General features: G+C 48.5%; 1 protein-coding gene across 2 annotated transcripts in view; it reads right to left on the bottom strand.

Moving 5' to 3' along the window:
- The window catches only part of VSTM2L (V-set and transmembrane domain containing 2 like), a 90,045-nt gene that overhangs the window by 23,562 nt on the left and 39,362 nt on the right, over window positions 1–27,121 (bottom strand). For both annotated transcript variants that reach the window (XM_081868128.1, XM_081868127.1), the window contains exon 2: window positions 2,845–3,014. In XM_081868128.1, the coding sequence (XP_081724254.1) occupies window positions 2,845–3,014 (170 nt within the window). The remainder of the gene's footprint in view (window positions 1–2,844; window positions 3,015–27,121) is intronic.

The following is a 27,121-nucleotide window of genomic DNA, read 5'->3' as shown; positions in this document are numbered from 1 at the left end:
GCAGGCCTGCAGGTCCTTGGGAGAAAGAACAGGGAAATTAAACCTTCAGCCAATTAGTCCTTGGCTCTGGCAGCAGGCTTCCTGGGTATCTGCGTGAAGGAGATGGTTCCATTATGCATGCTTCGTAGATTAAAATTGCATTTTAAAAAAGGTGAGAATTAAAACTAACGGAACATATTCTGATAACTGAAGCACGAAACAATGTGCATGAGCCTTATGCGGTCAAATGGGGGATAATAAAAGCTTTCTGCACCCACGGCCAGGCCTGGAGGAGCACAACTGGACTGATCAATGCATTGCACTCCGAAAGTCGGCAGGCAGAGCGGGGCTCCCTCGGGTGGCCCTGGCATACGAGGGTGGGGTGTGGAAATACAGAGATCAGCATTCAGAAAATCATTTCTCCAATGCAGTGATCACTGCTAGAGAATCCCTGACAGGTGGCCGTCCAGCTTCTGTTTAAACACTTTCAACGAAGGTGAGTCCACTACCTTCCAAAGGAGTCTGTTCCACTGTCAAATAACTCTTCCTGGTTTAAAGTTCTTCTTATATTTGAAGATTGCTATATCCACACCATGGGACGCGGGTGGCGCTGTGGGTTAAACCACAGAGCCTAGGACTTGCCGATCAGAAGTTCGGCGGTTTGAATCCCCGCAGGGTGAGCTCCCATTGCTCAGTCCCTGCTCCTGCCACAGCCTAGCAGTTCGAAAGCATGTCAAAGTGCAAGTAGATCAATAGGTACCGCTCTGGCGGGAAGGGAAATGGCGTTTCCGTGCGCTGCTCTGGTTCGCCAGTCATGTCCGACTCTGGGGTTGCGGCGCTCATCTTGCTTTATTGGCCGAGGGAGCCGGTGTACAGCTTCCGGGTCATGTGGCCAGCATGACTGAGCCACTTCTGGCGGACCAGAGCAGCGCACGGAAACGCCGTTTACCTTCCCACTGGAGTGGTACCTATTGATCTACTTGCACTTTGACGTGCTTTCGAACTGCTAGGTTGGCAGGAGAGGCTTAAGTTGTACAAATGTGCTAATACCGATCATTCCGAAAGACACCACAGTCTCTGCTGTGCCTTATTTGCAAAAGAATACACAGACACTGGGTAAATGCGCCTGGAACCTGTGGAATCTTGCACGGCTCGGCTGGGGTGCAACCCTGTGTTCTTATGTGCACCCCCAATGTCACTCTGGGGCAATGGGGCTCAAGCTTGGAGAGCCCTCTCCCTCTCTCCTCTCTCCTTCCTCCTCTCACCCCTCAGGGCCATCGGCTGATGAGATGAGCCCAGGCAGCAGCTGAGTTGCCCAAGCACAAACCATTGTTTGGCCCTTATCTCTTTGTGAGCAGCGAGAGGGAAAGAAAGAGACAGATGTTTGCGGAGTCTGATAGCATGGGAGAGAAATGCGGGAGCGGGAGAAGGAAGGGAGGATATGGAGGAGAAGAACCAGGAGCAGCTGAGAACATGGTGGTGGCAGAGCTGGGGCGTGTGTGATACACCCCCTGATGGTATCAGGTGCCAGAAGGCAGGGAGGCAAGGAGGCCACTGGCCTCGGGCAACCTGCTCTGTCCTGGAGAAGGGATCTCTTTTGCCATTGGAAGAGACGGTTTTGCAGAATCATAGAGTTGGAAGGGGGCCATCATTTGGAGGGGGTGCAGCCACTGTTTCCCCCTCGCCCCCCTCAGAAAGTTTTGCGACAGCAGAATATCCAAATAGTCAGATTTATTGTTAGGGGCTTCAGACAGTATTTATAATATTATTTTGAGAAGTCTAGAGAGCGATGTCAAAGCAGCGGTGGAAGCAATTTCGGTAATGAAATGCATGCAGTTTAAGCGAACGAGAAACAAAATGAATTTTCATAATGAAAATTAAAATCTGCAGATAGCAATCATAACAATTAATAATAATTTCAATCTTGCACACCCCTATTAGAGCCAGTGTGGTCCAGGGGTCAGAGTGTCGGACTAGGCCTTTGGAGAGACCAGGGTACAAATTCCCATGCAGCCACGAGGCTCGCTGGGTGGACCTTGGGTGCCAGTCACAGCCGCTCAGCCTATGCTACCTCACAGGGCTGTTGAGGGGATTGAAAGTGGAATGACAGAACCTTATATGCCACCTTGAGCTCCTCGGAGAAGAAAGTGGGATATAAATGTAATAAGTAAATGAATGGATAAATAAATGAATGTGCCAGGGGGCTGCCATCAGGGAAGGGGAGAGAGGCAGGAATGTCCAGAGAGCCCCCCCTCTTTGTTGAGCAGCTGCACCGCGTCAGAGTCTGGTGAAGGCGAGCCCTCAGGAGCAACGGATGAAGAAGGCAGAGGCTCACGCAGGCTGAGATGAGCCACGACACCACTCCCAAGGAGTTGGAAATGCCTCTTCCGTCATCCAGGGTTTTTGCCAGGGAATTAAGCATAAGGAAAAGAGGCGGAGAGGGGTTTTTCCTGGGCTTTTGTGCTGGAGGGCGAACCGGAAGAAACCACTTCCGGAATCTGCTAGTGATTGAAGCAGACATGGATTTTGGACTTGTGCACTGTACATAGTTTTTGCACTCAATAAAACCTGTAAAAGACAGGTCAGAGTCCTGGCTGTTATCTTTGTGAGCAACCACACAAAATATGTGAATATTAGACCCTTCTCTAGGCCTGCTCTTCATAGCACCAAAAGGATCCCCAGAGGAGACTTCGGGGGGGGGGGTGTTCTTGACCAGGAATCTTTTCTCGGAGTGGATTCTTGCAGAGAGGGTGTCTGCTATGGGAATTTAGGTGCATTGAGCTCTTTGCAAAAAAATGGAAAGGTGGAGGTGGAGGTAGAGGCAGGGTGAGGGGTGGGGGGTGGGGAGGAGTGGGTCTGCCATACCTGGTTGGAGGCCCAGTTCTGCTTGTCCGTCCAGTCTTTGTGAGTGCGCACGTACCACCACTGGATCTCGAGCGAGTACGAAGGGGAGCCGCTGCCACGGAAGGAGCAGGCCATCTCCACGTCCTCACCAGCCCGGGCGGTCATGTCATGGGGGGTCTCTGTGAAAAACGCTGCGGGGGAGATAAAGAGCCACAAGGAAGGCAGGTCACCCTCAGGAGTCTGGAGCTCTGCATTTCGCAGCAGGTTGATGCACAGGTGCAAGGGGGGGGGGGGCAAGGAGGATGCAACACTTTTCTCCATGTCAACCTTTGCGCTCCTCAAACCAGCATACTTTTTGGGTCGCTTGGTAACCCCTTGAAAGCCAGTCTGGCTGGCTCCTGCCAGAAACAACGCCTTGGATTTATCACAATACTTTGGCACATTGGGGGGGGGGGTTAGATTTCAAGGGGGGAGGGTAGTTCTTTCCTCTCCTTCCCTTTTTTTAAACATTTCTCCAACAATTAAAAATCAGAGCTGTCAGCCCATTAACGGCCCTTTAGCTAATTAGCTATCTCCTTTCAAATGATTAATCAATTAGCCAATTAAAATAAATACTACAGTAACTCAATACAGGTGTTATCTTGAGAATATGCAATTAAGATGGCAATTGCTCTTGACTAAATAACACAGACAAGCCATTTATTGTTGGGGAAATCATCTTCGGTGCATTGCTGCGATGGGGAGATGCAGAAAGATTGGCCGCAGCAATCCTGCAGGCAGCAGGCAGCGCTGGCTTCCACGTCTGGCTCTGACAGCCAAGCACATTTTCCTCCTGCTCTGGATAGCACAAGCATACAGACAGGATGTGGTGGGTTTGCGGAGGCAGGAATTTATGTATAGGTTGGGGGGGGTTGTCCCTCCAGCGGATATCATGCACATGCAGCCCACCACCAAAATCAGCACAATCGCTTTTGTGATTTGTCCCCACAAAACACTTCATCACAGTTTCTTCCTATCTATTCAAAGGGCCTCTGCTGCACGATACCAAATGTAAGAATTCACTGATAAATGTATCTATGTTCTGGCTCACAGGGAAAACTTCAGAAATTCATATAGACATGTGAGCTCAGCTACTCAGCAGCCCCTCTGCCTGAGTGATAATTCCTGGCATCCTGATACCTGAGTGCCAGACAGGTAGCCATTCCAGAAATAACAAACCCAGATGAAGACCAAAGGGTGTGATTAGCTTGGCTGGGAAACAGGGAAATGTAAATATCTCTTTTGTTCCACTTGATGGGTGTTTGGTGGAGGGCAAGGGGAACCATGGGGCAGGGTCCAGGATGCTCAGACTACTGCCACCAGACCTCCCCTTTCGTGATGTATTAGTGATGTAGTTTGCGGGGGGGGGGGAGTGCAACAGGGGGATTAGCAGCTAATAAAAGTTTGGGTTCTCTTTTGTTGGGGGCTTCCATCTTGTTCCACCTGGTGGCAGGTGGGAGTCCTGTTGCGAGAGTCTTCCAGAAAGACCAAGCCTACTGGCTGCTGTTTTGCTCAGCTATTTGTGGCTGGTGTCCTTGTTTTTTGTCCAAGGGAGCCCTCAGATTTATCCATTAACAGGGTCAGGACTGGATGATGCCCTGAGTCCCTTCCACTTCCTGGGGTCCTGGACCCAGCAAGGGTTAGGATCTAATAGAAGATCCTAACTGAAGATTACATTGCTGAACTAGTCAGACAAGCATGTCAAGGCAATGGCCGTAGCTGGCCACTTAAGTGTCCTCTTCAGCATCCCAAAAGAAAGAGCCAGGTTGCAGGTGCCACAACTAAGGGATGGGGCTCTCCACATTAATGAGGGCACTCTCCCTTCACCCCCATCACCCTGCTGCTAGGCAGAAGAAGAAGAGTTTGGATTTGATATCCCACTTTATCACCTGAAGGAGTCTAAAAGCAGCTAACATTCTCCTTTCCCTTCCTCCCCCACAAGAAACACTCTGTGAGGTGAGTGGGGCTGAGAGATTTCAGAGAAGTGTGACTGGCCCAAGGTCACCCAGCAGCTGCATGTGGAGGAGTGGAGACGCGAACCCGGTTCCCCAGACTACCGCTCTTATCCACTACACCACACTGGCTCTCGTAGGTAGGAGAAGAAGAGCTACAGAGTTGTGTGAGAGCTGAGCTGGAGCACGCTGGAAGCTGGAGACCCAGAGACCTTCTTTCTCTGTGGTGGAGAAGCAAGATCTCCTAGGATGTCAATGCCCTGAGCCCCTCCATCTTATGCTCATGTCGTATATCGGGCGTCCAAGCAGTAGATCGTGATCCTGGCTGATCCTGGTAGATCCTTATCATTTAAAAAAGTGATCCTTATCATTTAAAAAAGTTACAGGGAAAAGGCTAAAATACTCTGTGGAATCCTCCTAAAAAAAAGCTCAACAACTCTGGGCAATCCACCCACCCCACGCAAGCTCCAACTCCCTCCAATGACAATGGGTAGATCACTGCCAGTCTTTTATACTGGGAATTGATCACAGTCTCTTGGGAGTTGGATATGCCTGTCGTATATAAAACCATATACCCTGAGCATAATTCAAAGTGCTGGTGTTGACCTTTAAAGCCCTAAACGGCCTCTGTCCTGTATACCTGAAGGAGTGTCTCCACCTCCATTGTTCAGCCCGGATGCTGAGATCCAGCGCCGAGGGCCTTCTGGTGGTTCCCTCGCTGCGAGAAGCCAAGTTACAGGGAACCAGGCAGAGGGCCTTCTCGGTGGTGGCACCCGCCCTGTGGAACGCCCTCCCGTCAGATGCCCCACTCAGATGCCTGCATCACTCGCACACAGACCTTATGGGAGCATGCTGCAGAAGGAAGCAGAAAGCTTAGGAGGAAAGAGGGCTGCTCTTGTGCTCGGATCCTGCTTTCTGGTTTCCCAGAGGCAACTGGTCAGCCACTGTGAAAACAGGATGCTGGATCAGATGGGCCATAGGCCTGATCCAGCAGCGCCTTCTTCTGTTCTTCAGGATGGCTCCCACAAGACTGTCTAAAGGCACCTGAACTGTCCCCGAGTGTAGAAATCCCTGCTCTGCAATACTGCACAGAGGATGCACATCAAAGCTAGTCTGCCCCTGTGTGCATTGGGCTTGCAGAGTCAGCCCCCGCAGCTGCTGGGAGATGTGCGGAGTTCCCTGCACCAGCCCCACCCAACCCCCACCTCGCGCACTAGGATTCCCCCTCCGCCTCCTTCCGCACATCCGTCTGAGGGATAACGCAACAAGCCAGAAGCGGAATACTAAAAAGGGGAGATCGGGATTAATCATAGATAATCTGCCATCTCTGTTCCTGGAGCAACGTCGGTTCCACTTCAGTTCCTTCTGCATCGCTGGAACCTTTCCGGAACGGGCGGAGGAAGCCTAATTGAGATTAGTCACTGGAGCCCCTAGCAAGGGATTCCTCATCATCACACTTAGAAGAATTGTGTGACTCTCGGAGACTGGAGAAGGGGGGTGAGGGTGGAATCCTGGTGTCCTGGCCGTCTTCCCTCTTCTGCCACAGCGAGACAGGACATGGAAACTCCTTACTCCCAAATCAAGCATTTGGATATCGGTGAACATTGACAGCTGCCCCCCCAATTCACTCCCCACTCAAATATGAAATAGGATTGCCAGACCCCCGAAATGAATGGACTATGCAGAATTAGATAAATAAACAGGAAGGATTCAAAACCTGCGGGATCAGAGATTCTCAGAGGACTGGAGTAAATATGTCAACTATTTGAAAAGCGATTGCAATCTACAGATTACGCTAGTAGGATTGCAAGTTTTCTAAGGAGGAATATGTGAAATATTGCAGAGAACAGTATGACGTGAACTATCAGTGAAGGACTATTAAAAGTAATAGTGAAATTAATGAAATGCAGATTAAGTGATAAAGACCGAAAAATCTTCAGGTGTGGTTGATGGAAGTACAAAACACTGAATAAGATGAGAAAATATGTTCTTGGTTGTTGTTGTTTTGGAAATTTCATGTAAAAATTAATAAATAAATATATGTATATATTTAAAAATGATTGCCAGACCCCCTCCGGGTGGCAGACGGAGGAATTTAAATTCCAGGTAGGCAAGAGAGCTTTTAGTTAGATATATTTAGGTATCTCTAGATATATTAAGAAGACTGTGCATGCAGCTTGAAAGCCCAACAGGAGTTGTCTGTATAGATGCTTTTTTGGGGGGGGGTCTGCCCTCCTCTGCTCCCCTCTGTCCTCTCCCCCCACTCGCTGCCACAACCATGCTTGCCAAATCGGGAGGTAAAGGTAAAGGGACCCCTGACCATTAGGTCCAGTCGTGGCAGACTCTAGGGTTGCCGCGCTCATTTCGTTTTATTGGCCGAGGGAGCCGGCGTACAGCTTCCGGGTCATGTGGCCAGCATGACTAAGCTGCTTCTGGCGAACCAGAGCAGGGCACGGAAATGCCGTTTACCTTCCCACCAGAGCGGTACCTATTTATCTACTTGCACTTTGACATGCTTTCGAACTGCTAGGTGGGCAGTAGCAGGGACCAAACAACAGGAGCTCACCTCGTCGCGGGGATTCGAACCACCGACCTTCTGATCGGCAAGCCCTAGGCTCTGTGGTTTAACCCACAGCGCCACCTCAGCCATGTGTTGATGCCCTTCCAAGGCTGATTGTTATGCACAAGCATCCAGCGCACGGCATCTGTACCACATAAAGCAAACACCCTATAAAACTCGTTGTGCGGATCAAATGCCAGATGTGTCTGAGGCCGTTGCCTGCACAGTGCAGCACTTTTCCTGGGAACAACTTGGATTCCTCAGAAATCTCTGAACTTCTGCGCAGCTGCCTAAAGATATTCATGAAAGGAGCCTGTGGGGTCCGAGACCCAATGTTAACAGAAGCCGGGGTTGTCAAAGTGACTCCCCCCACAGATTAATCCATCACAGGCCTCCCACCCCCCTTTCCTCATTTATGGGACCCGGCCGGGGCTTCTCAGGAGACCGGCAAGTGAATTTGCGGCCTCCCCTGAGTTTCTGATCCGGTCTGAAAAGTGAATTATTATCAGGCTAGACAGAAAAAGTTAATACCTCTAATGTCTCTCTGTCCCCCTGGATGCCTGGAAATCCCACAGACTTATTGCTTTCCTTTAATCCATTTTAGCAGGGGAAGACTGGAAAATACAGAGTGGGGAGGGAGGCTGAATGAGAGCCCCGTCTCCCCGCTGGTTTTGCAAGAGCCTCTTGCCGTCCGTTCAGTCAGAGGACAAATGGAAGGCAAGAGAGTCTGGAGGGAGATGCAAACAGGCAGAGGTTTCTGGAGAGGTTCAAGGCAACTTTTCCAGAGACTCTTATTATAGGCTGTTGCCACCCAGGGCTGCCTTCAGGGCCATTACCAGAGGTTCTGAAAGAGGGTGGTCTTGCCCTTTGGTGGGGATGGGATTACCAGGAGGGGGCACTGTGGGGCAAAGGGGTAGTGGGTGTGTGTGCTGGAGATGTAAATGACTTTGAAAAGCTGGTATCACTGGCTCAAGTTAATGATAATGATGATGATGATAATAATAATAATAAATTTAATATTTATTCTGCGCCCATCTGGCTGGGTTTCCCCAGCCACTCTGGGCAGATTACAGAAAATATAAAAACACAATAAAGCAACAAACTTTAAAAACTTCCTGATACAGGGTTGCTATCAGATGTATTCTAAAAGTCAGACAGTTGTTTATTTCCTTGACATCTGATGGAGGGTGTTCCACAGGGTGGGTGCCACTACCGAGAAGGCCCTCTGCCTGGTTCCCTGTAACTTTGCATCTTGCAGTGAGGGAACTGCCAGAAGACCCTCAGAGGAGGACCTCTGTGTGCGGGCAGAATGATGGGGGCGAAGATGCTCCTTCAGGTATACTGGGTTCAGCGATTTTGCTGAATAAATTAAACTGAATATGGACAGATCGTGAAGCTGAGGCTCCAAGACTTTGGCCACCTCATGAGAAGAGAAGACTTGACAGAGATGGTGGGACAATGTTCTTGAAGCTACCAGCATGAGTTTGATCAAACTGCAGGAGGCAGTGGAAGACAGAAATGCCTGGTGTGCTCTGGTCCAGGGGGTCACGGAGAGTAGGACATGACTAAACAACTAGACAACAACAGCAACAATTGAATGAATGTGTAATGAATTGTTGCCGTTTTGAATTTTACCGTGTGACCCTCAGTGGGTTGTGTAAACTGCTATTCTGAAAAATGCTTTTTATAAGGTAGTTTATGGAACCAAGGGAATGGTGAGGACTGCTGCATTGAACAAAAATCATGTACAGACCCAGCATTCAATGCCCAAAGATGGCGAAGTGCAGCTTAGTTTCTGAAAAAAATGTAGAGCCACATTAGCTTTCTGAAAAGATGGGGACAGGCAGACAGACAGACAGAGACAGACCAACCATTTCCTAACACTGGGGCATGTTATGACATGAGATGATGCATAGAGCTGTTCCTGTTCATAGCAATTGCTGGAACTTCAACCTGAAAACTCCCCTGGACTTTCCTTCGGCTGAGGTTTTTGAGCAGAGGTTGGAGGGCTCCCTCTCATAGATGCTTTAGCTGAAATTCCTGCATATTAGGGGGCTGGACTACATGACCCCTGGGGTCTCTTCCAACTCTAGAATTCTACTGTTCAGTAGCCCCTAGCTTGGAAGGAAGCCGTGTCCTCCTTGCCCCAATATGTGTGGACCAGCCCAGAATCAGCATGGCGAGTGGTTAGAGGGTCAGACTGGGAGACCTGGGTTCAAATCCAGCCTTGGCCACGAAACTCATGGAGGGACCTTGGGACACCAGTCGCTGCCTCTCAGCCTAATTTACCTCACAGGGTTGATGTGGGATTGAATGAGGAGGGCGAGAGAAGCATGTTCTCCACCTTGAGTTCCTTGGAGAAAATAACACTGGGTTGAGTGGAAAGCACTTTGCACGAGCTCAGAGGCACTCTGTAAATTACTTCGCATTCAGAGCTGGGATCTGGAGTTGACAAGCCCCAGCTCCAGTTAAATGGGGTGTTAGGGAGAGGGTGGTCCCCCCCCGAGATCTCCCTCTGCGGAGGGCTCCTCTGCAACCCCCTCCGCCCAATGCCCACCCCCATCTCTGCCACCCTCTGTATTTTTCAGGCAGCGTCCTCTGCAAAAACAATCCCCTACAGGGAGGCAGCTTTAATTATCGAGTTTAAGGAGAACACACCGCATCCTGCTGTTGCCCCGAGGTCCCGAGACCGGGTCTAAATTGCTCAGAACACAATTAAAACCCGCTCCTAAAGATTAGAAATTCAGCGGAGGAGCAGAGAAAGAGGCTTGACTGAATCAAACATCTTTTTTCTGTCAGGCTTTAATTGGGAAGCCACGGTATTAATTAACCCCAGGGCCTGGCCTTCTGAATGCAGAGCCAGAGCGAGGCGGAGGGATGCCGCATATATATGTGTACGCGCGCACACACAAGTGTGAGTGTGAGTGCATGGTGGCGCAGAGGGGCCGGTTGCTCTTGGAAATGTTGCCTCGCCCATCTCATGGCACAAATCCTCACTAGCAGAGGGAGCAACGGCTGGGAGGAACTCCCTCTGGCCCTTTCCCCTCTGCTCAGAGGTGGGGATGTGAATCCGAGGGAGAAGGAGAGCAGGATGGAATAGGGATCTTCTAACCCATAAGAAAAAGCAGAGACACCACCTTGCCGACAAAGGTCCGTATAGTTAAAGCTATGGTTTTCCCAGTAGTGATGTATGGAAGTGAGAGCTGGACCATAAAGAAGGCTGATTGCCAAAGAATGGATGCTTTTGAATTCTGGTGCTGGAGGAGACTCTTGAGCGTCTCATGGACTGCAAGAAGATCAAACCTCTCCATTCTGAAGGAAATCAGCCCTGAGTGCTCACTGGAAGGACAGATCCTGAAGCTGAGGCTCCAAGACTTTGGCCACCTCATGAGAAGAGAAGACTCCCTGGAAAAGACCCTGATGTTGGGAAAGATGGAGGGCACAAGGAGAAGGGGAGGACAGAGGACGAGATGGTGGGACAGTGTTCTCGAAGCTACTAAGTTTGACCAAACTGCGGGAGGCAAAGGAAGTGCCTGGCGTGCTCTGGTCCAGGGGGTCACGAAGAGTCGGACACAACTAAACAACAACAACCCATAAGAAGATAAGAAAAGGCTGCTGGATCATGAAACTAGAAGGCAGGATTAGAGCACAAGAGCAGTCCTTCCCCTCCTTTAACTTCCAGCTACTGGGGTTCAGAAACACTGCTCCCTCCAGCTCCCTCCTCCTCCATGAATTTGTCAAACCCTCTTTTAAAGCCATCCAGGTTGGCAGAAATCACTATGGGAGGGAGTTCCACAGTTTAACACCATTGCAGTTGCCTTGCCAAGGAGGAAAGGGTGTTGGCATGTTAAGGAAGGTAGGAGAGGATATATTGTTTTGATATGATCCCTCTTCACTCAAGATAGTGAGTAAACAGCAGAGCGCATTCCCTTTGCAACTTATTGGAAGTAATTCCTGCCCCCTCCCACAAAAATCCCCCAACCCTTTTTATCTTTACAACAGCCTTGTGAGGTAGGCCAGACTGACCAAGAGCAACAGGTCCAAGGTCCCTGGCTGAGCAGGGGAGTGAACCTTGCTCCCCCGAATACTCTTAACCATCAGGTGGCCAAATGTAAAAATATGCCTGGGACCTTTAGGACATTTCAGTCAGCAAAAGAAACTTGTGTGCAGGATTATGATTTTTCCCCAGAAGAAGAAAACTGTGCCTGCTCATTTTTTGCATTAAAAATCCTCCCTCTTTTGCATTTGGTCATCTCCCCCCCCCCCCCCCGCCTGGCAGCAACAGCTGTGATCAGAGAGAGAGAAAGAGACTGGAGGCCAAGGAGGGCGAGAACAGGCAGGAAATAAATCCGCCTCTCATAGCTGCATCTGTTACAATATCTGGGTTCTTTGGAGGCTTAAGGTCTTAAATCAGCTTATTAAAATGAGACTGAGCCCCGGAATGGCCCGGCAGTTGGTGGCGCTTTGAGCCTGCGAGGGTCAGCGGAAGCCAACCTTCCGCCTGGCTAATCCTCCCAGGCCCCTGGGGGGCAGCAAAGACCCCCGGCCAGGCAGCGGGAGAGCAGGCATTGCTCCCTCTTTTGCATATGAGGTTGGGGTGCTCTGGGGCGGAGGAGAAGGCTGCGCGCCCTCAATTAACCTCCACTTAAGAGGGGCACTCAAGAGGGAGACTCGGAGTTCCACCTGGCTAGGTCTAAGTCAGCCTGACCGGATTTATTTCATGCTGTGCAACAAGCAATTTCAAAAGTTGCATGTATTTAAATAAATCAGAGCGTTGCCCCTGCCTTCCTTCAGCCAAGGGGCATCTGAAGGGATCAGTTTCCTCTGACAGAGGCAGCCTTGGAGGGAAGCTGTGGCTGTGAGCTGCCTCCTGGTTCAGCAAAAAAAAAAGGGGGGGGCATCTCTGCCTTCTCTTCTGGCCAGAGCGAGCGGCAGGGATTTGAGTGTCAGGGTGGAGGCTGCCCTGCCTTTTGAGCCCCATTGCTCCCAGTCAGGAGTCAGGATTTCTCCCTTTGCCCTTCGGGTTTGCAAATGCTGCAGGCACAATCTTAATTCATGCGGCTCTTTAAGTCCCATTGAACTCAGGGAGGCTTGTTGTTGTTGTTGTTTAGTCGTTGAGTCCAAGTAAACATGGGCGGGATTAGGCTGGGTCAGCAAATACCGTATTTTTTGCTCTATAAGACTCACTTTTTCCCTCCTAAAAAGTAAGGGGAAATGTGTGTGCGTCTTATGGAGCAAATGCAGGCTGCGCAGCTATCCCAGAAGCCAGAACAGCAAGAGGGATCGCTGCTTTCTCCCTCTTGCTGTTCTGGCTTCTGGAATTCAGAATATTTTCCCCCTTGTTTTCCTCCTCCAAAAACTAGGTGCGACTTGTGATCTGGTGCGTCTTATAGAGCGAAAAATACGGTATATTGTGAGGTTCTACGATGTAGGCTGAGACATGGGTGGCGCTGTGGGTTAAACCACAGAGCCTAGGGCTTGCCGATCAGAAGGTTGGCGGTTCGAATCCCCACGACGAGGTGAGCTCCCGTTGCTCAGTCCCTGCTCCTGCCCACCTAGCAGTTCGAAAGCACATCAAGCACAAGTAGATAAATAGGTACCACTCTGGCAGGAAGGTGAACGGCGTTTCCGTGCACTGCTCTGGTTTGCCAGAAGCGGCTTAGTCCTGCTGGCCATGATGATGCTTTCATGTACTACTGTATCCTGCCGTTCTCCCAAACTGGGATTCAAAGCGACTTGCAACATTTAGAAACACTGTTAAAGAACGCAAAGTAATAAAAACAAATTAATTCAAAACAATAGTTAAAATATGTCAAAACACATTTAGAGCCAGCTATTAAAATGTAGATTGTGATGGGTTTGAGGTGGTATTCCCTGTATTGCCTATATTCTATCTTTCCACAGACCCTCGTCTGTGCGCTAGCAGACAAAAGAATCAGCTTATCACTTGCGTTTAAAAGCGTGGGGCTGAGCAGAGACTGAATCTCCTCTTAAACAGTTTATCTGAAAGCATAGGAATTAGCTATGAGGCTGCTTTCTCCCTTTGGTCACCCTACTTTTCAGAGAAGCAGGCCACAGACTAAAAAGTAACTTTAAAACATATACTTCACTCACATTCAGGCATTCATCCTTCGCAGCAACAGCAGTAAAAATAACTGCAGGTAAAATTCTTGTATTTACAGCAAAAACAGCCTTAGGCATGTGCACGATGCTGGTGCAAGCAGACAGACGTTCACTCCCATGGCTGGGAGAAGGAACAGGAAGAAGGAACAGGAAATACGGTACTTATTTGCTTCTGCCCTCCCAGGAGAGGAGAGGAAATGACGTCACACAGAGCCTTGTCTACCAATTACACTTCTGTGGTCCGAGTCTGCCTGTCAGCAATACAGCTCTATGACCTTAACCCCTTCACATGCTAACTATCAAGAACGTTCACTGTTAGATTGGACAGCATATCTTGCGCAGTTTTCCCTGACAGCAGCCCAGTGGTCAGCGTTGTCTGTTTGAACCGGAGGGTCTGAGCTAGGTGGCGGAAGAATAACAAAGAGGGAGCCAGTCTGACCTCCCTTGGGAAGGAATGCCGCAATATGGGAGCAGCCACAGAAAAGCCTCCGTCTTGCACCATCACCAACGATGCCTCGGATGCGGATGGGACCAAGAGGAGGTTCTCGCCTGAGGATCTTAGCCCCAGGGCAGGTTGGTAAAGGGGGATACAGTCTTTAAGGTAACCTGAGCCTAAGATGAACAGGGCAGGCAAGTGGGTAGCCTATAGCAGAGTTTGCAGTTTATCCTGCGATCAACAACTTGTCCTTTTCAGGCTTGCCATCCTGTGGCTGTGAAAGGTCATGTGGGAACTGCGCCTTATGCCTCTGAGAAAAAGAAACCTCATTAACACCTCCCAGGCCTTTAATGGATGGCAGCCTACGCACCAGAGACAGTTTCGTCCCAGGGGAAAGTCATTTATCTCGGGGGCAGCCAGCAGAGTGGCTTCTTCCCCACTGGAAGCCCTAAACATGTGGGATTTTTTTCCCATTTTCATGTCAGCTGCTTCGTGCTGTGACACACTGGAAGCTGCCACATTTGCTGCAGCAGAAGCTCCCTGTCCCAAGAACGCATGGAAGGGGAAAGCTGGATCACAACTGCCGGCCCCAACACACACACACACACACACTCACACACACTCTGTATTTTTCAAGCATTTGCATACAGATCTGAGCAGAATTCATGTGAGTACAAGAAAGCCATCTTCAGACAGTTGAGGGAGCTGGATATGTTTATTCTGCAGAAGACAGACGGAGAGGTGATATGAAAGCTATCTTCAAATATCTAAAGGGCTGTCACGTGGAAGAGGGAGCAAGCTTGTTTTCTCCTGCTACGGAGGGTAGAACACAAAGCCATTCAAGCTACAAAAAAAGAGAGATTCTGACTAAACATTTGGAAGAACTTTCTGATAGGAAGAGCCCTTTGAAAGGACTCCCTTGTGAGGAGGTGGACTCTCCTTCCTTGGGAGATTTTTTAGCAGAGGTTGGATGGCCATCTGTCAGGGATGCTTTGGTTGAGATTCCTGCATTGCAGGGGGTTGGACTAGATGACACTCGGAGTCCCTTCTGTTGGGATGCATCCTGGGAGACAGGGGCAATTGGCAGCCCCCAGCTAACTCCAGCCCACCAGCCAGCAGCCGGGCAAACTCCAGTTCTCGGAACAGCATCAAAAACTGCGACTCAAGCCTCAGAGACCTTTAGAGACTGAGCACACAAGCCAGCAGAGACAAAAACTCTTTGCAATGGAAGTAGCAGACAGAGGCATATCTAAGCATATGTACAAGCATTTATTCAGCATCAGGACAAAGGAAAAAACATGTCTGCTTCCCTTCATGTTCAAGCAAACAGCAGAGGGAAAAGCTATATACTTAGGAAGTTCCCAGCAGGTTCTGCTGGAAGTAAACAGACATGTGACATACAAAAACTCCACGTGCCTGTTCTAAAGGTGGAACGGAAACTCAATATCCTAACACCTTCCATCTAAAATTCTATGTTTCTGTGACAACTGGATGGGCTCCCATCAGCCTCTGCTAGCATGGCCCAAGGTCAGCTATGCCTGGTCTAAATCCCACGCTGCTTGGAACCATAAAAGGACCTAGATTCTCCTGATCTGCAAGGTCACCAGAGATCCAATGCACTCCTCCAGGAAAATCAGTTCACATGGCACACGCAGACCATGAGATCCCAGACCACTGTCTCCACCTCAAATCCCAGCAAAAAGACCTGATTTGTAAAGGTTGCTTGCTGCAGAGACAGCAATGGAAGCACACAGAGAAATTATCTTCAGATGCTGCAGTTTTTCAGCTGTGCACTTAGGCCTTTCTGAAGTGCACACCTGAATATGTAATGTGTGAATGGGCCAAACGGATGCAGAAGTATTATACAGCAAATTTCAATATGCCCATTGCAGTTCTTTGGAAGGGTACAAACTCAGACCTGGGTTTCTTGCTGCATAGTGTGTGGCGTGGCCAGAGAAAAGCAGCCTTGCTGGGGGTGGACTAGATGGCTGTTTGGGTCCCTTCCAATTCTGTCGTTCCATGATTCTAGCTGGAACCGGATCTAAGCTTGTGATCAAATCACACAGAAGAATCTCAGGAGCAGTAGCTACCTGTGGCTCTTGTCAGCAGCAGCCACAGAGGAGTTGATTTTGCTTTCTCTTTGTGGCCATCGATGTGGCAGGTGGGTGAGCTCTGCCAGTTCAAGGAGGACATTCCAGGTGACGTTTCCATGGGGAAAGGAAGCAGCGGAGGAGGAGAGCACCTTCTCCTGCCACATCTCCTTCCGTTTTGTTTCACCCATCACAATGGCTCAGTTGCCGCTGCTCCAAGAAGCATCACCGAGACAGCCCCCAAGCAGAGAGGCTGAGCCTCATCCCTCTGTGAGCCTCCTCCAGCCACCGCATCACAGGGAGAAAGAGAAAAATCTAAGATTCTGGAAACTGTGAAACTCTAAGGCACAGATGCCAGACAGTATTCTTCAGCTCCATGTTGAGCAAGGGGCTGGGGGAGGGGGAGAGGAACCCCTGGGAAGTCACATGAAATGTTCAGAGGTTATTAGTTTTTTCCATACAAGTGTTAAGGGCGACATCTACACCCCACAATTCCCCAACTGATTTAGTTGCAGCAAGCAGTATTTAAAAAACCTAAGGAGCTTGGTAAAGGTAAAGGTATAGGGACCCCTGACCATTAGGTCCAGTCGTGGCCGACTCTGGGGTCGCTCATCTCGCTTTACTGGCCAAGGAAGCCAGCGTACAGCTTCCGGGTCATGTGGCCAGCAGGACTAAGCCGCTTCAGCGCACGGAAACACCGTTTACCTTCCCACCAGAGTATTTATCTACTTGCACCTTGACGTGCTTTCGAACTGCTAGGTTGGCAGGAGCAGGGACCGAGCAACGAGAGCTCACCCTGTCGTGGGGATTCAAACTGCCAACCTTCTGATCGGCAAGCCCTAGACTCTGTGGTTAAGACCGCAGCACCACCCGCATCCCAAGGAGCTTGATACCGGATATTAAATAACACCCAGTAAGAGAACAGTGAAAATCTTGCTATTGTGGCTTGGGAAAATGTCTCATGCATCCAGCTTTCCAAAAGTTGTTTTTGAGATGTAATATGTATTTTGTATTTATGATTATGTGTGCTTTTGTAAGTCGCCTTTAGCCTTCATCAAAAGTGGCGGCCCAATCCAATAAATAACAAGAAAAGAAAGACAGACAGGTCATCAGCGAGTCCAGAGTTGTTATTTATACAACAGCAAAATATTCTCTCCAGGGTAACCAAAATGGATATAATGGTTTGCTACAAACAACAGTTGCTGTATCATTACTAGTGATCAATAAACACAAAACTGTTGGGTTTAAGAAAACTTTACCCCTTCCCTCCTTTACAATGCCTCCTTCCCCCTCCTTCCCCATGCCAAAATTCCATAAATTTAGCAGCTGGGGCTTTGCCCCCCTCCTCGCCCCGCCATAATGTATCTGTGTCCCTAGGAAGGATCATTGATGGGAATCCAGAGGTGGCAGCATCTGAGCAAGATGGAGATGTTAAGCAACAGTGAATGGCAGGCAAGGAAGGTCTGAGAGACAGTTGATAAAATCATCCATTCAGAGGAGAACAACCTGGAAACAGCTATTGATGGAGGTGGGGGGGGGGAGAGTCCATGTCCTCAGCTCCCTCTCTCTGGTCCTTCCCACACTCTGCGCCCCCTCTAGCCCACTTCCAAGGAGATGTCAACACAGTGGGAGGCAGCGATGAGCAAGGCAAATTCCATGCCCAGGGGTCATTCGGAAAGGAAAGGAAAAATAAAACTGCCAATATTTTTGTTTAAAGGTAAAGGTAAAGGGACCCCTGACCATTAGGTCCAGTCGTGGCCGACTCTGGGGTTGCGGCGCTCATCTTGCTTTACTGGCTGAGGGAGCTGGTGTACAGCTTTTGGGTCATGTGGCCAGCATGACTAAGCCGCTTCTGGCGAACCAGAGCAGCGCATGGAAATGCCGTTTACCTTCCCACTGGAGTGGTACCTATTTCTCTACTTGCACTTTGAAGTGCTTTCAAACTGCTAGGTTGGCAGGAGCAGGGACTGAGCAATGGGAGCTCACCCCGTTGCGGGGATTCAAGCCACCGACCTTCTGATCAGCAAGTCCTAGGCTCTGTGGTTTAACCCACAAAAGCTTTTAATGTTTGGTGTATTACGGTATTTTAATATTTTGTTGGAAGCTGCACAGAGTGCCTCACCTCAAAAAGGACATTGTAATCGTTTGAGAAGGTTCAGAAAAGGGCAACCAAAATGATCGAGTTACAGCGAACCAGGCTTTCTCAGTAGTGGCACCCAGCCTGTGGAACGCCCTCCCACCAGATGTCAAAGAGAAAATAACTACCAGACTTTTAGAAGACATCTGAAGGCAGCCCTGTTTAGGGAAGCTTTTAGTGTTTAATAGGTTATTGTATTCCAATATTCTGTTGGAAGCCGCCCAGAGTGGCTGGGGAAACCCAGCTAGATGGGCGGGGTATAAATAAGAAATTATTATTATTAGTAGTAGTAGTATTACTATTAGTATTATTATTATATTATCGAGAGGATGGAGGGACTCCCCTACAAAAAGAAAATCAAGAGGCTGCACGATAGAAGTTTATAAAAGTTTATAAAAGTATGTGTGGCGTGGAGAAAGGGGGAGAAAGGGGGAAGATAGGGGAGACTCTAGAACTCGGGACATATAAAAGAAAGCCCTTCTTCATGAAATGCGTAGATAAATCTATGGAACTCCCTCCTGCAGGGAGGAAGCAGTGAGGGCCACCAAACTAGATGGCTTTAGAAGAGGATCAGACCATTTCATGGAGGAGGAGAGGGCTGTCGGTGACTCCTAGCCAGGATGATTATGCTCTGCACTCCACAGATGGACTAATAATAATAATAACAACAATAATAATAATACTAATTTATTATTGGCACCCCGACATTCCTTCAGGTATACTGGACCGAGGCCGTTTAGGGCTTTAAAGGTCAGCACCAACAATTTGAATTGTGCCTGGAAACGTTCTGGGAGCCAATGTCAGTCCCAGTACATTATAAATAAGATGGAGGCAGCGATGCTTCTGAGTCCCAGCTGCTGGGAGGCACAGGAAGGGAGAGGGCTGCTCTTGTGCTTGAATCCTGCTTGCAGGTTTCCCTTTGGGTGACCTGCTTGGCCACTGTGAGAGCAGGATGCTGGACTAGATGGGCCATTGGTGTGATCCAGCAGGCTATTATTATGTTCTCATGTTCCCTTCCAGCAGCCCATCATTTTCTCTCTTACTTGTTTCCTGTCTTCTCCCTTCTCTAACCTTTTTTTCCTTTTCCTTTCCTTGCTTTTTCTGCTTTTGTGGATTGTAGCTGCAGGCTTGCAAATTTCTGTATTTGAAAGAAGGTGGAAATGGATTTGCTGCTTGCAGGAGGGAGGCCCCAACTGTGCTCCTTTTTAAAATTTCCTCTGTTTGCACAATGCCTCCCCTGCCGATCCGCAGGAAGCTTTCTCAAAGTTCACAGTCCAAGGTTCTCCCTTTTGGCTGGAGACTATTAATAGTCTTTTTCAGGAGAGAGTTGAAGGAAACTCCCTTGGGAAAGACTCAGCTGGCTCTGCTGGCAGAAGTAGCATCTTTTGTCCCACCCTCATCTTTGGGCAAATGGGCTTCTGGAACAGCAAGAGACTTGCAAAAGTCATTTAGCAGGGGCACAAAAAGGGAGGCATGCCAAGCCCTGACTTTCAAGCCACTGTCAGTACAATGGGGGTGAAGACAAAAGGCCACATTTTCGGAGCATCCGGGCCACTTTGGAAGTGCCTGGGCTACATTCAGCAGGGACATACTTTTTAACTTCGTGAGCTCTGACAAAACGCTTCCACAAGCTTCAAGCAAGGTCAGTGTGAACCAGGGAAAAGTTGGCTGATGGGAGGGTGTGTATTGGCTAGCACCTGTACCATCAACACCACACACACACACACACACACACACACACACACCAGAGCGCTCTCTCTCTCTCTCTCTCTCTCACACACACACACACACACACACACACACAGAGATGACAGCCCACCTGATGAATAAGGGGAGAGGCAATAACATTGTGCGCAAAATATGGTCTGAAGCTCAACATCAAAAAACCGAATATCATAGCCACTGGGCCCATCACCTCCTGGCAAATAGAAGGGGGAGAAATGGAGCCAGTGAGAGATTTTACTTTCTTGGGCTCCATGATCACTGCAGATGTTGACAGCCGTCATGAAATTAAAAGACGCCTGCTTCTTGGGAGAAAAGCAATGACAAACTCAGACAGCATCTTAAAAAGCAGAGACATCACCTTGCCAACAAAGGTCTGTATAGTTAAAGCTCTGGTTTTCCCAGTAGTGATGTATGGAAGTGAGAGCTGGACCATAAAGAAGGCTGATCACTGAAGAATTGATGCTTTTGAATTCTGGTGCTGGAGGAGACTCTTGAGAGTCCCATGGACTGCAAGAAGATCAAACCTCTCCATTCTGAAGGAAATCAGCCCTGAGTGCTCACTGGAAGGACAGATCCTGAAGCTGAGGCTCCAAGACTTTGGCCACCTCATGAGAGGAGAAGAGAAGATTCACTGGAAAAGACCCTGATGTTGGGAAAGACTGTGAGATGGTTGGACAGTGTTCTTGAAGCTACCAGCATGAATTTGACCAAACTGCGGGAGGCAGTGGAAGACAGGAGTGCCTGGCGTGCTCTGGTCCAGGGGGTCATGAAGAGTCGGACACAACTAAACAACAACAAGATTTTTGGATGATCAATCACCCAACATGCTTGATTATATGTTTCACTTAGCACGGAAACTAACTTTAGTACGCTGTGAATCTGGGATAGACCAACTTGGATGTGTGGCTGCATCATTGGGCTTAATTTCCCTCACCTGCTTTTTTGGGTTGTGCATATACACTAACCAGCTCTTTAATTTTCCCTTAGCAGGCAACGGGTGAATTTGTTAACCTTAAAATAAATGAAAGCGTGCCAGCAGGGCGGGGGGCGGGGGGCGGGAGCTCTTGGTTTGCTCCTGGGTAAACAAGTTGGCAGGGTCCTTTAATTGCAACTTTATTGCTCCTGTATCTGGTGGCAATGATGGATCTCCGTGGCCAGAGGCGCCCAGCCTGGTCAGAGGCCTTGACTAATTGTCTGCTTTCACATTTCATTGGAAACTCGGCTCAAGCCGGTGTTGCTGAAAATGAGTTTGCCATGTTTTGCTTAATCACGGGCCAAAAGCGGGGACTGCTAGGAGGGAGGAAAGCTCTGGTTTGCCATAGAAATTGCCGCCATATTCTGCATTAATTAAAGTCCTACCCAAAGCACTCAAACCTTCAGCCTGATTTATGGAAGGGAAGCCTCATGCCCTCTGTAATGGCTGCATTGATTTCTTCAGAGATTCCATGATGGTCTGAAGGATCTACCAACCATCGAAGGAGCCATGGGGTTGTGACCTCTATCGTCTGTTTTCTCTTATTCACACAGAAGAAGATGGAGTAGCATTTTTCTCTTCTGGTTAAAATGAAGGATTGCTCTGCGTTCTGATTCCCAAACATTGGGATGTTAACCCTGCATGATTCTGGAGCTGTGGCTGTGCCGGCTGGTAAGGAGAAGAGAGCGATGAAGGAGGGCAAGAAAATCTACCTGTCCATCACTACCTGGCAGTCCTGCTGACTCTGAGCCCTGAACTCCAATTAACTGGGAATAATAATCTTTGATGTTGTGATTTTGGTTGTTTGCCTTACAGTAGAATTGCTGCTTCTTGGTCCTGCTTATATGGTTTTGTAGTTTTTGTATGTTTCGCGCCCTCTGTTTATTTTCATTACTTTGCTCCCCATTCTGGGATTGAAAACATTAAATGAAGAATGGGCTCTAAATATTGCAGATAACGATAATAAATAAACTGAATAAATAAATAATGCCCTGTAATTAAAACTGCAAGCCATTTCAATTACCTTGTTTTAATCTAAGCAGGGATATGTGTCTTAGGATAGAAAGGAAATGCTGCAATCAATTTAAAGTGAAAGTACCTTTTAAATAAAAAGCAGCAGCAGAGATATGATTTTTTTAAAAAAATATTTTTTATTTAAGATTTCTTAGTTTACAAAAATACATGCATTGTCTCTTTTTTCTACAGATCAGTTACATTTGTTGTGAGACATTAGTATTGCATGCAGTATTGAGTTGGGGGAAAAAGAGGGGGAAAGTAGGGAAGGTGAGTGGGGTGGCAAAGCTTCTATTCTTCTACTTAGTGTATATGTGGGGTTTTGTGTCACTTGTGTGGGTTCTCTTACTATTCACTTGCTGTATTTCCTTGGTGGTGAGAGAGGTTGGGGGTGTCCTAGGGTGTGGTTGGTTGTCTTTGGTTGCCTGTAGCAGTGGCGTAGCGTGGGGGGTGCAGGGGGAGCCAGCCGCACCGGGCGCAACATCTGGGGGTTAGGGTTAGGGGGCGCAAATCCACGGGTTAGGGGGTGCAAATTACTTGCCTTGCCCCAGGTGCTGACAACCCACGCTACGCCACTGGCCTGTAGTGAGATTTGTTTATGTGTATGAGTGTGTGAGAGGGTGGATTTTTTGAATCAGGTTAGCCAGATTGATTTGTATGCTGTTGGTAGATTCTTGTCGTTGTCTTGTGTATGTGATAAAGAGAAACCATACCGGGGTGAAGGTGTCTTCTTCTTTTTGTCCCCGTGTCAATTTCAGTTTATTGGTTAGTTTTTCTAGTAAGGCTGTTTCCCATACTATTTTATAGTGTTGGTCCATGTTTACTCCTGACAGGTCTCTCCAGTGTTTTCTTCTGGCTGCTGAGTGTAGGTGGGTTATGAGCTCTTTATGAAGCAAAGATCACCCGTGTTGAAGCAATTATTTTTCAACATCAACTTCATTAGACTGGTCATGTTGTGTGGATGCCTGATGATCGTCTTCCAAAGCAACTACTCTATTCCAAACTTAAAAATGGAAAGCATAATGCTGTTGGTCAGCAAAAGAGGTTTAAAGGCTGTCTCAAGGCAAATCTTAAAAAATGTAGTATAAACACTGACAACTGGGAAACACTGGCCTATGAGCACTCCAGTTGGAGAACAGCCTTTACCAAAGCTGTCACAGGCTTTGAAGACACTTGAACTCAGGATGCAAGGGAGAAACATGCTAAGAGGAAGGCACGCTTGGCAAATCCACACCGGGATCAACTTCCACCCAGAAACCAATGTCCCCACTGTGGAAGGATGTGTGGATCCAGAATTGGCCTCCACAGTCACTTACGGACTCACTGTTAAAACCGTGTTTATGGAAGACAATCTTACTCAGCTATGAGTGATTGCCAAAGGAAGGAGGAGGAGGAGGAGGAGGAGGAGGAGAAGAAGAAGAAGAAGAAGAAGAAGAAGAAGAAGAAGTAGTGAGTGGGCATTATTCTCTTGGAAGATGTTCAGTAGGGCAGGTTCTGGGGTGACTTCTAATACTTGCTTAGTTAGTTTGCTTATTTCTTATATAGCTGGTATCCAGGAGAGTTGGATTTGGGACATTCCCACCACATGTGGACGTATGTGCCTGTGGAGGTGCATCCTCTCCAGCATTTTGGTGAGGCTCCTGGATGTATCAGTGCTAGTGGTGTTAAGTACCATCTGTGAGTGAGCTTCAGGGTGAGTTCTTTTCTTTTCACTGATATGGATTTAAAGGGAGATTTGGACCACATTCTAGCCCATTGGGTGGAGTTAATTTCATAGCCTATGTCATACTTCGTTTGGTTTTTTGAAACAATTTTTATTTGACTTTGCAAGTATAGAATTATAAGGTTCTCCCAGGTGATCCCTGGCCCACGTTTCCTGATTGGGCCCCATCCTGCTCTTTTTGTGCCAGTTGCCAGGGAGGTCAGTTTGGGGCTGGGGCTAGGCTAGGCTGTGCACGTCCTTGCAGCCTTCCTGGCTCTCCTGTCCTCTCCTACCTTTCTCCCTTGGATTGCTGCAATGGTGGTGGTGGTGATATTGGTGGCAGGGGACTGGCCAGGCAGCGCAGTTGGTGCTGGCAGTCCTTATGAGCTCTGTGTGGCCAAGAGCTGGACAGCATGGAGGATGCAAGACCAGTCTCTTTGACCAGCCATTTTTCCATGCGGAACCAGACTGAGCTGTTGACTTTGCAGAGCAGCCCACTAAAACAGCAGAGAATTCCCAAACAACACACAGTGAATCAGAGATATAAAAAATTGGATTTTGCTTTTTCTCGTTCGTCTGCCTTTTTTGGGCTTTCAGCTTGCGGCTGGGAAAACAGACCTTCATCCCAATGCACATTGCGGTGCAGTAAGTTACAGAGAAACGGCTTCCTGATTTATATGCACAAGTGTGCACAGATGCCATATGTACTTTTGCCACCATAGACACGCCGCTGCAAACCCAGCATCTGCCTATAGCTCAGGCCAGAGGAAGAAAATGCCTTTTCTCCCCTTCTTCTTCTCCTCCAGGTTCCCTTCGCGTATCACATTAGCAAGCGACGACGCCTCCCAGCATATCGTGGATCATTGAATCAAGGCTGATATGGAAGGGGACCTGCTCTCGAGTGATGAGAGACAGGCAGAGAGATGCTCTGCAGGATAGGATAGCTCTGAGAGGCAGCACAGTGCTATGTTCGCGATAAACAGAGACTCGGGGGCAGGTGGTGAGAGAGGGAGGCTGGAGGAAGGATCGGCGATACAGCAACGCTCTCCAGCAATCCACCCATGGGATCTTGCGGCCCAAAACTGCAGACTGAGAGAGTTAAACTGAACCCAGGTAGGCCAGTCCAAAATGCAGCAGGGAAGGCACCCTATGTTCGCACGAGATCATTCGGTTGACAGAGTCCACAAATCTCTGCTCTGTAGTAAGTCAATATTTCTAGTACATTGGTACCTCGGGTTACAGACGCTTCAGGTTACAGACTTCGCTAACCCAGAAATAGTACCTTGGGTTAAGAACTTTGCTTCAGGATGAGAACAGAAATCGTGCTCCGGCAGCAGTGGGAGGCCCCATTAGCTAAAGTGGTGCTTCAGGTTAAGAACAGTTTCAGGTTAAGAATAAATTAAGTACTTAACCTGAGGTACCACTGTACAGTGGAACCTCGGTTCTCAAAAGTCTCCGTTGATGAATGTTTCGGAAGCCAAACGCCAAAATCCCGGAAGTAACTGTTTTGGTTTCTGAATGATTTTTGGAAGCCGAATGTGCTATGCGGCTTCTGTTTTGAGTTTCCCTATTAAATTGAGCCTTCCGCTTTCAGGTTTTGAATGTTTCAGAAGTCGAACGGTCTTCCGGAACAGGTTACGTTCGAAACTGAGGTTCCACTGTAGTCAGAAAGGCTTGACTTTCCTCCTTCTTGCTTAGTGCCTGCGGTGGGGAGTGTTACCAAGGAGGAGGAGGAGGAAATGATAGAATCCTAGAATTGTAGAGTTGGAAGGGGCCCCAAGGGTCATCTAGCCCAACCCCCAGAGGGCTGGAATCTCAACTAAAGCATGGCCCTAAGAAGAGTTTGCTGGATCAGGCCAGTGACCCATCCAGACCAGTGCCCTGTTTTCAGATGCCTTTTCTGAGCACAAGAGCCCCTTCCTCCCCTCCTGTGAGTGGCATTCAGAAGCATTGCTGTTTCGGACAGTGGAGGCAGAGCAGAGCCATCCTGGCCAGCAGTAGTAGTAGTAATAATAATAATAATAATAATAATAATAATAATAATAATTTATTATTTCTACCCCACCCATCTGGCTGGGTTTCCCCAGCCACTCTGGGCGGCTTCCAACACAATGTTAAAATACAGTAATGCCTATTGAAAGCCTCATCACCCATGAATTATAGAAATATAGGAAGCTCCTGCTGGGTCAGACCCAAAGTCCATCTAATCAGCTGTTGTCACAGTCGCCAACCAGATGTGAGAAACCTGCAAGCAGGATTCGAGCCGAAGAGCATCCACTCTCCTTATGCTGTTCGGTTCCGCTTGCCCCCTTTCTTGATCAAAGGCAAGAGGATGTTGGACATTTTCCATATCTGATATTGGGTCCCCAGAGAACAGATTCATAGAATCATAGAATCATAGAGTTGGAAGAGACCACAAGGGCCATCGAGTACTCATGATTCACATGAAGTGGCAACCAACCTTGCAGGATTCAACAGGATTTATTTGAAATGCATATGCAGGACAAAGGCACAGCGCGATAAGCTCGCAATCTGCACACCCCAGTCAGGATGCGCCCACTTTTTATACATTTGCAGAATACAATACCACCTGATTTCTTGTAAAACCACCTGATTTCTGGGAAATCAAAAGTTATAGCAACTTCCTATGTCCTTACATGGGCTTGCCCCCCTCCTTCCTGTAATGGCCCCACCAGCCCCACCACACCACGGCAGTGTGCATTCCTGAGTCTGCTTATCTCTTTACAACCTTGAATAATAAACATTTGAGCCTGTTCCATCAATGCCAACCTTGTTCTCCTGATGGAACTTCCTTTCTCAGAAAGGCCATTTTTTTGGGGGGGGGGTTCTTATGACCCTACAAGGAGGCCAGCCATTTTGGACCCATCTGTGACCGACCCCTGGGGACTATGCAGAGCGCAGTCAAAACCAAGGCAGTCAGGGAGCTGCACTGGACATCCCTCAATGCATTAACAAGCAAGTCTGCTTTCAGAAAGACCAGCGTTCTGCTTTATTAGCTAGATGGGACAGATGTCTAATGACATGGGGGCTACTCACCCCCGTCTGATATATTTGTGGGGTTTGTGTTCCTTCTGTTGGACTCCAGCATCTCTGGAGCAAAAGGCGGAGTCTGGAAATGTTGCGTTTTCCTAGAGTGAGGCGTAGCCACTGCATCTTTAAATATTAATTTGCCGCTTAACCTTTCCTCAGTATTTGCAAAAGCACTGTAGATCATTCAGTAATGGAGACGGCCCCAGCAATGGAGAGCTGGCCATTCTGCCTTTCGGGAATTTATTCCTAGCGTCTGGGGAAAGCAAATCTGAATCCGTTGCCCCCATGAGGAGAGCAGCATCCATTTCCACCCAGCTGCCCTGGCCCCTTGGCTCTCGGCTGCTTCTCCTTATCATTCCCTTCTCAGATGCCTTTTCTCCACAGTAATGGGAGATGTTTGCATTCTGAGTGCATCATTTGCCAACCAAAAAACCCCCGACACCCCCCTAAACCTGAGCAGCCAAGTGTAAAATCTGCAGCCAGAGGAGATGGCACA

The sequence above is a fragment of the Podarcis erhardii genome (genome assembly GCF_964252035.2).
Source record: "Podarcis erhardii genome assembly, chromosome: 6".
NCBI lineage: Eukaryota > Metazoa > Chordata > Lepidosauria > Squamata > Lacertidae > Podarcis > Podarcis erhardii.
Note: the sequence above shows the minus strand (reverse complement) of the source record. Positions and strands in the feature narration are given on the sequence as shown.